This window comes from Balaenoptera acutorostrata, chromosome 20 (assembly GCF_949987535.1).
Source record: "Balaenoptera acutorostrata chromosome 20, mBalAcu1.1, whole genome shotgun sequence".
NCBI lineage: Eukaryota > Metazoa > Chordata > Mammalia > Artiodactyla > Balaenopteridae > Balaenoptera > Balaenoptera acutorostrata.
Window position 1 is genome coordinate 43,177,063 of NC_080083.1, and position 9,885 is coordinate 43,186,947.

General features: G+C 54.8%; 1 protein-coding gene across 1 annotated transcript; it reads left to right on the forward strand.

Annotated features, from left to right (window-relative positions):
* The first annotated feature begins 3,551 nt into the window (after positions 1-3,551).
* On the forward strand, positions 3,552-8,095 carry KRT13 (keratin 13). Its single transcript, XM_057535344.1, has 8 exons — positions 3,552-4,107; positions 5,202-5,284; positions 5,611-5,767; positions 5,955-6,116; positions 6,206-6,331; positions 6,425-6,645; positions 7,607-7,629; positions 7,963-8,095. Exons 1-8 carry the CDS (start codon positions 3,589-3,591, stop codon positions 8,031-8,033), a joined length of 1,362 nt encoding a protein of 453 aa, XP_057391327.1. The 5' UTR covers positions 3,552-3,588; the 3' UTR covers positions 8,034-8,095.
* Positions 8,096-9,885: the final 1,790 nt, after the last annotated feature.

Below are 9,885 nucleotides of genomic sequence, written 5' to 3' on the forward strand. Positions count from 1 at the left end.
AGGCCTCAGCTTTGCAGATGAACAATCTGGTGACTCTGGATAAATTTTGGAGAACAAGAGCCTCAGAGGGCATTGCTGAAGGAAACTTAGAAGTCATTTCAACATAAGGCCCGCAATTAATCAGTGGTAGAGCTAGAGATCCATGCATTACTCTTCCCTTCCCACTGCCTTGGGCCTTGGCATTCTGGGTCTCAGTTTTTCCCACGTGTGAAATGAAGGAGTTGGATGGGGAATTTCCTATGACAATTTAGGCTTTGACATTTTGCGTTGAGTAAGTACCCTTACAAGCCCCCGAGCTTTGGAGCTCACATCAGGCCAGACGGCAGACAGGCTGACCATCAGGCCAACAGCTGCACAGGCCTAACCGCTGTGGGATGCAGGACCATCCACCAGCTGGGTCTTGGGTGACAGGAGGCCTGAGAATGGAGAGGGCAAGATAGAAGGCCCTCTGGATGGGACAGCGCTAACACTGGCCTGAAAGGGATCGACCAGGCAGTAGTTAAGGGCGCAGACCCTAGAGCCAGAGGTTTGAATCTTGGCTCTGACATACTCAAGTTTGGGCAATGTAGTTAACCTCTCTGGGCCTTTGTTTCCTCATCTGCAAAAAGGATACAATAACAATAGCAGAGTTGTTTCAAGGACCAAATGAAGTCATGCATGTAGAGTGTTTCACACAGTATTCAGAAATGTTAGCTAGTGTTATTTTATTATCTTTTAATACATACAGAATGGAACCCTCAGAGATCAGACACTGAGTTTGCAGCAAGGCTCCAAGACCCCAACCGGTGGGGTAGAGAGAGCCAGATGCCAGTTTAAATCTTGACTTCATGGTGACCTTGGACTAGTGACTTAGCTTCCCTGAACCTCAGCTGCCGCATCTATAAAATGGGGCGAATAAAACCCCTCTCCTATTGTTGTGTGACAACCTGTTAAGCTCAGCTTCCTCTGCAGGGGTCACTCATAAATGGGGCTTTCCCTCCCCCTCCCTGGAAACATTATAGCGGAGGTGATTTTGCCAGAAAGCAAAGAAGGAAGCTTTAGACATGTGGGCAGTGCCTCAGCCCCAGCACTCTGTCCTGCCCCTTTTGGACAAGGGCTGGGAGAGGAGAAATGGGGTCCCCAGGATGGGTCTCTACCCAGCTCCTTCAGTAGCGCTGGCATGTGTCCCCCCGCCCCATGGGCCCTGGGGTTCACTTGGGGTCAGAGGAAGGCATTCAGGTGTCAAGGCATCACATACCCTGCTCGGGAGGGGTGCAGAGGGGCCGTGCCCTGACCCTGTGAGGGAGGCATGTCCTGGCCACCATGGGGCTTTGGAGGATCTGTGGTTATTGTTCCTCTAAGAGGCGTTGGCTGAACCTGCTCTTCAGCCCCAGGAGGATTGTCATTCCAGGTCTGGCAGGTTCCATTAATCACCTTCTTGTCAGTTTTGATCCCCACTGAGAGAGCGAGGGCTCCTGCTTTGGGCTGAATCACACGTTTTCAGAGAGAGAGCTGAGCCATCAGTTTGGGCAGGAAGGCCGGGCAGGGTCAGGGGTCAGCCTGAATCCCTGGCCTCCCTGTGGTCTTAGAGCACCGCAGCCTGGCCTGGCTCTCTCCCTGACACTGACACCCGCTGGGGGAGACGCAGGCCCACTTCCCTACCCACAGAAAACAAAGGCCAAGAAAGCCCTGACTCCGAGCCCTCCTTTCTGGTCTTGCTGAATCAGCGAAGGGGCTTCCAGGACAACCTCAAGCTTGTGCCACCTCACCCCAGCTCCTGGCCTATCCCACCCAGCCCTTCAGGCTGCTGTGGGCAGGCAGCTCCCAGGAGGCCATTCACGGCAACCTTGGCCCCCTTGGTGAGTGGAGGCTTGGAGCTCGAGTCCAGTGTCCTGCACTCTCAGCCCTGGAAACTCTCCTTCTCTCCCGGGCTTCTGAGAGGCCAGCTCAAGGCCCATTTCTTTTTTCATTCAGCCTGAGTGGTGAGGTCTCCTCCGCCGGCTTCCTAAGTAGACCCTGAGTTTCAGTCACATCCCAGGCTCCTCGGCAGAGATCCTGGCCCCAGGCCCTGGGTCACATCCTCTATGTGGCCTCTTGGTCAAACACTCACAAGCTGGGGCAGGTGTCATGTGGTTGGGGGGCTAGAAAGAGCCCTGCTCAGTATTAGAAGACTTCCTTTCTGGACGTGGCTGTGGCTCTGTGGCTGCTATAATGGAGTAATTAAACCCATGGGCCAGGCTGACCTAGGGCTTTTTGACCTCGACACTACTGACCTTCTGGGCTGGAGAATTCTTTGGGGCAGGGGCTGTCCTGTGCACAGCAGGATATTTAGCCACATCTCTGGTGTCTATCCCCCAGATCCCAGTAGCATCCCCCAGTTGTGACAACCAAAATGTCTCCAGACACTATCGAATGTCCCTTGGGGAGCAAAATAGCCCCTGGCTGAGAACATCTGAATTGATCTATGGTGACAGAGTTGGAATTATGGGTATGTTAGGGGCACGGAGTGTATCGGGGGGCGATTGACTGGGAAAAGGTACAATGAGCTTTATGGGGTGCTGGAAATGTTCTGGGTGGTGGTTACACAAGTAAACACATGCTTAAATTTTCATACGTGGGTAAAAATGCATTAAGCTGGATGCTTATGATTTGTCCATTTTACTGTAGGAAAAAAATGCCTAAAAAAATGAGCCTAGTGTAGACAGGACCAGACTTGGGTTTCAGTCCTGACTCTGCCCTTAAGGCTCAGTTTCCTCCTGTGTAAAATGGGGATAATAGGAGTACTCACCTTATTGGGCTGTTGCAAAGATTAAATGAGGCAGTCAATATAAATTTCTTAGCCCAGTGCCTGCATATGGTAAGGGATCTCAGGGTGTTAGCTATTATAATGTGCAGGGCCACTTGCTCTTTCTATGCCTCAGTTTCCCCAGCTGTGTTGGATGGTCCCTAAGGTCCCTTGCCACCATGACTTTACCTGATGGTCTTGGAGCCATTTTTTTCTCAGCCTAAAAGCCTTCAAGGTTGTTGATTCTACAGGACCAAGCAAAGTTTGTCATTGTTGCTGGGAGCACTGGAGTAGATGAAATGCTGAGAAAGACGCAGAACATTCCAGTCAGACCTCTTAGAAACAGGAAGAAGGGAGGCAGAGGGCTGAAGTGACAGCGCGGGGCCACCTTGCAGCCACCCTTCCTCGGCAGAGGCTCCCTGGCAGACCGGTGTAGCTCAGTCCTGGTTCTAACGTTGGGTGGGGCCGATGGGAGTGAGTTCCCTAAGTGGAGAGGTGAGACAGAATTCAGTTGTCAAAGGGTAGTCTCAAGTACAACACCGTTCCCTCTGAATCATCACTTTTGTTAAGGATTAAGAAAAAAAAAAATGCCCCCTCCCCCAGTGGCACAACCCACCCTGGAGAACGGAGGTAATGAGCTTGTGGGAAACAGACGTGCAGTTGGCACGAGTAAGAGGGTGGGGAAGGGAGGAGAGAAGATGGGGCAACCGTCCAACCCCCTGGAAGGTGTATAAAAGGCATCCACTCCGGGGAAGAGCCACAGACCTCAGCCAGGCCAAGCCAAGATCCTACTGCACCAGCTCTCTGCCCATCTCGCTCTCACCATGAGCAGTTTCCTGCAGAATTCCTCTGCCAGCTATGGAGGTGGCTTTGGGGGTGGCTCCTGCAAGCTGGGAGGAGGTCGCAGTATCTCTACCGGCTCAACCCGGTTTTTCTCTGGGGGATCAGCTGGGGGCTTTGGAGGTGGCATAAACTGCGGCTTCGGTGGAGGGGCTGGTAGTGGTTTGGGTGGAGGCTATGGAGGTGGCCTTGGAGGTGGCTTTGGAGGTGGCCTTGGAGGTGGCCTTGGAGGTGGCTTTGGAGGTGGCCTTGGAGGTGGCCTTGGAGGTGGCTTTGGTGACTTCGGTGGTGGCGATGGCAGCCTCCTCTCTGGCAATGAGAAGATCACGATGCAGAACCTCAACGAACGCCTGGCCTCCTACCTGGGGAAGGTGCGCGCCCTGGAGGAGGCCAACACGGAGCTGGAGGTGAAGATCCGTGACTGGTATCTGAAGAAGAGCCCAGTCAGCCAAGAGCGCAACTACAGCCCCTACTTCAAGACCATCGAGGACCTCCGGGGCAAGGTGAGTCCTTGCAGGTCGAGGAGGGTTCCTCTGAGCAGGGCAGAGATGCGATGGCCAGGAAAAGCAGGGTCCCTAGGGACCAGAAGGTGCAGTGTGGGCAGAATTCTTACCCTTCCTTTGGGGGAAAATCTAGTCTTTTACTGCCTATCAAGCATCTCTATTCCTGATGGGCTTTCTCAGGCTATGTGTTCTCTCCCATTATTCATTTTTATTGTTCTTACTCATGCCAACATTTTTTTTACTGCTTTCCAGTTATGTTATTAGTGACTTGATCTCTATAATCCTAACCCACTGGGTTATTTGGAAGCTGTGCTGGGTTATTTGGAAGTTTTAAAAGCCACTAAGAATGGCTAAAACCAACAGAGAAAGGAATGTATGTTCATTCATTGGTTTGGGAACACTTTTTTGTAGAGGCCTCCTTGAAACTGGCATTCTCAATTGGCAGCGACCAGGTAGGGGAGATGCAGGCAGAGGCTTGGGCAGTGCTAAGCTGAGATTCTCTCCGTCAAGGCCTGTCCATCACGCTGTGATGCCAGCTTGTTGGAACAGAAATCCATCTGCCTGGGCTGAGTCCCAGCTATGTGGGGTGGATTTTAAATGCTTTGGAACACAAAAGTTTAGACAAGAAATTCAAATGGATGGGGGTATTTGTTGGAATTCCACCCTGCTCAGAGGGGAGGCCAGCTCCGGTGATGTTATTATGAACTGTGAGGAGCCAGGCTGATTCTCTCCTGATCTTAAGGAGAAGAAAGGCTCTCAAGACAGCGGCCTCGAGAGGTTGCCAGTCTGACGCTGCAGAGACGTGACTGACCACAGATGTTCTTGGTGGGGTCGTTCCCCTGAAATGTACATCCCGATCTTTCCCACCATGACCAGACATAGAATGATGGAGTGACAGAACAAACCAAGGGGACCTGTCCTGTCTCTCACTTTACAGAAGAGGAACTGAGGCCCAGAGAGAAGTGCCCTGTCCCAGCTCACAGGGGCAGAGAAGAGGCAGAGTCTGATGGCCACCCGTCCTGCCCGTGTTTTCTCAGTCCTGCTCCCCAAGCTTGTGGACCCTCCAGTGGTTGGTTACCTTTTGTATTTTGCAGATCTTGGCGGCCACCATTGACAACAACCACATCATTCTGGAGATTGACAACTCCAGGCTGGCTGCCGACGACTTCAGGCTCAAGTGAGTTTATTTCCCTCATTCCCCTTTCCCAGCAGTTATAGTTTTAGACAAATGTTCCTCTGAACAATGTAACCAGAGCATCCCAGGAGTGAAGGTCTTGCGGAAGTTAGCAGAGTCCAGTGCAGGGGTAGTGGAGTGTCTAATACCATTTCTTCCTTCCTTCCTCCCTCCCTCCCTCCCTCCCTCCCTTCCTTCCTTCCTTTTTTTTATTGGAGCAGAGAAAGGTTTATTGCAGGGCTAAGTAAGGAGAATGGGTGACTTGTGCTCAAAAACCCAAACTCCTAATACCATTTCTATGTTGTTTTTTCAATTTAAAAATCCTTTAGGTATGAGAACGAGCTGGCCCTGCGCCAGAGCGTGGAGGCCGACACCAACGGCCTGCGCAGGGTGATGGACGAACTGACCCTGCTGAAGACCGACCTGGAGATGCAGATTGAGAACCTGATCGAGGAGCTGACCTACGTGAAGAAGAACCACGAGGAGGTGAGAGGTGGGCTGTGCTTGCCATGGCTGAATCACCTTCAGTGATGACGGGGAGCCCTCTGCCACAGCCAGGCTCAGCCCTCCACCGTGGGACCTGGAAGCACTTTCCAGAACATTCCAGTAGCATTCAGAGCCAAGGAGGGGCAGGCTGAGGAGCTTCATGCATCTTCCTTTTCCATCCCTACAGGAGATGAAGGAGTTCAGAAACCAGGTGGTCGGCCAGGTCAATGTGGAGATGGACGCCACCCCAGGCATTGACCTGACCCGCGTGCTGACGGAGATGAGGGAGCAGTACGAGGCCATGGCGGAGAAGAACCGCCGGGATGCGGAAGAATGGTTCCGTGGCAAGGTACCTGGCCCTCTAACCTCGCTGAGCCAGGGGGTGCTCGGGCCTTCCAGCTGGGCTCTTCCGTCACCTTGGTCCTGCTTGAATTCCAGAGTGCAGAGCTGACCAAGGAGGTGTCTTCCAGCACCGCCATTATCCAGACCAGCAAGACGGAGATCACGGAGCTCAGGCATACGCTCCAGGGTCTGGAGATTGAGCTGCAGTCCCAGCTGAGCATGGTACACCTGCTGCCCCTGCCCAGTGGCTGCCCCCTCTAGGCCCCGCCCCCTGGCCCGGCTCCCCTCAGACCTTCTCCTCTGCTGCCCCACCAGAAAGCCGGGCTGGAGAGCACGCTGGCGGAGACCGAGTGCCGCTACGCCCTGCAGCTGCAGCACATCCAGGGCCTCATCAGCAACATCGAGGCCCAGCTGAGCGAGCTCCGCAATGAGATGGAGTGCCAGAACCAGGAGTACAAGATGCTGCTGGACATCAAGGCGCGGCTGGAGCAGGAGATCGCCACCTACCGCAGCCTGCTGGAGGGCCAGGACACCAGGTAGGTCATGTGGGAAAGTGACTGCGGGACCCTGGGCTGTCAGGGCAGGCAGGGCCTTAGGGATCAGGCCCTTGCGTCTGGGAGGGAAGGACACCTGTCAGCTTAAACAGCCTGGACCAAGAGCCAGGACCAGAGCTTCCTCTTTGTCCTCTGGCATCAGACTGTAGGGGCATTTCCTTTAACTTTTTTTTTTTTTTTTTTGCAAGACCGCATGTTTATTTATTTATTTATTTATTTATTTATGGCTGTGTTGGGTCTTCGTTTCTGTGCGAGGGCTTTCTCTAGTTGTGGCAAGTGGGGGCCGCTCTTCATCGCGGTGCACGGGCCCCTCACTATCGCGGCCTCTCTTGTTGCGGAGCACAGGCTCCAGACGCGCAGGCTCAGTAGTTGTGGCTCACGGGCCCAGTTGCTCCGCGGCATGTGGGATCTTCCCAGACCAGGGCTCGAACCCGTGTCCCCTGCATTGGCAGGCAGATTCTCAACCACTGTGCCACCAGGGAAGCCCCCTTTAACTTTTTAATTCAGGCCTCCAGGTTAGATTGGCAGGACTAGGGACTATGGAGAAAATATCTCATATTGGAAAAGTATTAGCTTGGATTCAGGGCAGCCCAACAAAGCTGTTAAAATAGAGATTTAACTGCCTTCAGACTATCTGCAGGGATCAGGCCATCCTTGTGGGATCAAGGGAGGGGTAAGGGGTCGAGTGAAGCAGAGGGAGGACAAGACGACCAGCAAATGCCTAATAATATCTCCTCCTGAGGCTTCGCAGACAGACAGACAGACAGACAGGACAGGCCTGGGAGTCACCTGCTGCTGTTGCTCTGTGGGGCTGGGGGCACAGCTGGGAAAAGAGCCCAACTCAGGGGCTCCAAGTGATGATCTCAGAGACTCCATGTGAGGACAGGTAGGCGGCTGTCCTCAGTGGCCGTCCGCTCATGGCTGCCTCTCTCCTTTCTCCCAGGTTGCCCGCCTTCGCCACAGGAGGTAAGGAAATAACCCAGTGGGAGAGGCGATGAGCCTCCTGCCCTGTGGGCGGGCTGGGCGGCAGTGCCGGGTTCCCCAGTGTAGGGAGGGGGGATGGTACTAGAGCAGAAGTGGTCACGTGCTCCTCTGTTTTCCTTTCAGAATAGGTGGCTCTGTCCCCGCAGACCCACGGGGCTGTCGTGGAGGGAGTCCCCCAGACAATAACACAGTCCCCATCAACTACCCCCCACACCACCAGACTGACTAGGGGTTTGGGGCCCTGCTGGGGGGCCTGAGCTGGCCTGAGCTGGGTCTTCTCCAGCCTGAAGGTCTTTTGCCTCTTCCATTTCCCAGGAAGCACCATCATCTCTACTAGCGGCACCACCGGCTCCACTCGCCGCCTTATAGAAAAAAATAAGCCTTAAATCTGCCGGGCAGCCCCTCCCTCTGTCTTCAGCACCCAGAGGAGAGAGCTGACGGTTCCCTGCAGGAGCAAAGGAGGGACTGCAGGACCCAAGGCTTGGCCACTCCGCTCTCGGCCCGCACCCCCCCGAGGACGGCCACTCCCCGCCCTGCTCTCTGGGTCTGCTTCCTCTTCCCCCTGACCTGTCTCCTCTGATTCCTCCACTTCTCTACTAAAAAGAAAAGCTAATTCAATAAAGTTTCCCACTTTCTTGCAAATGTATTTTTGATTCTGGTTTGGTTTCTGAGGGTGACACCTGCCAAGGCCCTGACTGGGGGCGGCGGGGGGAGGTGGGCGGGTGAGGTCGGGCTGAGCGGCCCACTCTGACGAGCCCCGACCCAGAGAGCTCCCAGCTGGGAGGGACACAAGGCACCCGGGCCGACCGTCAGCCACGGGGTCGATAATGACAAACACAGGGCCACAGCTGGCTCACGGGTGATGGCGCCCTGCAAACATGCACATGCGGGAAAGAGGTACAGAGGGCTTGGGACAGAATGCAAGGGGTTAGTGCAGGGCTGGTGTGGGGAGAAGGAGGCCTAGGACAATTGCTCCAGCCCCAACTACTGCCTTCCTGCTTTCTGTGGAGACAGCTTCCATTGGGCACCCTCACTTGCAGTCCCCCCACCCCTCTGCTTGCCCCAAGGTCCTGCCATTCCAAGCCACTCAGTGACCAGATGCACGACTCAAGGAGTGACCTCAGCCTGTGCTCACGCTGACCCTCCTCCCTGCCTCCCCTCTGGACCCCTCTTCCCCCTGCTTCTCTGGACATCCCAGCTTAGACGTGCAGCCTCCTCTGGCTCTGCTTACTCCTCACGGGGACGGGTCCCCTGAATTCTGACATAGGCAGTCTTCTCTTTTGCTTCTTCACCCCGCCCCTCCTCGGGCCATCTGGGACATATCCGCGGTCACAATTACCAGTATGTCCTGATGACTCTCCACCGAGGCCCCTCTCCTCTGTTCCAGTCTCACATGCCCAGATGAGCCGGCCGTCACCTCCTCAGATCCACTCATCTGAAGGAACATCCCTTCTTCTCCCAGATCTGGGCCTTCCTGGTCCTCCATCCCAGAGGACCCAGAAATCCAAGCCAGGAGCCTGGGCGTCCTCTTGGTTCCCTCTCTCCTTCACCCCCTCACAAGTTCATGCTGTGGATGCACAATGTCCTTAATGTCTTAACTTGCTGGGCAGGTTGCCACAGCCTCCCTGGCCTCCCTGCCTCCAGTTTGAGCTTCCCCTTTATCCGTGCTTCACACGCCAGCCAGGGCCATTGCTGGACATGGAAAGTCCTCCTCCTGGCTTAGAGATGCTGCAATAGCTCCCCACAGGCCACTGAGGAAAGTCCAGACTCCTCACCAGCCAAGAGGCCAGCAGGGTCTGGCTTCTTCCGGCCTCTCTCTGGCCCTAATTCTACACTAGCTTCTCCCCGCCCACCCAGAGGTCCTGCCACTCCAAACTGTTCTCAGTGAGCCAGCCACATGGCTGGACCCCTCAGGCCCTTGTTCAATGAATGACCTCCGTTTGATCTGACCTTCCTCCCCTGTTCTCTTTGTTTTATTGGAGACCACCAGGTTTTTATTCAACACTCCGACTGAGATGGACACCCCCTCCTCTGTGGCACCCAGAGAGAGCGGGGTGCACTCAGGTGTTGGCATATCTGTGCCCTCCTGCCCGGGTGTTGACCGTAGACCGTGTGTGCTGAGGGGGCCGGGCTGTGTCCAGCCGACTGCTGGGGCTCAGCCAGTGCTTATTGAGGGGAGACACCGGTGAATGAACTGGGGGAGTGCCTCTCGGATGCCATCTGAGCTTTGTCATGGGG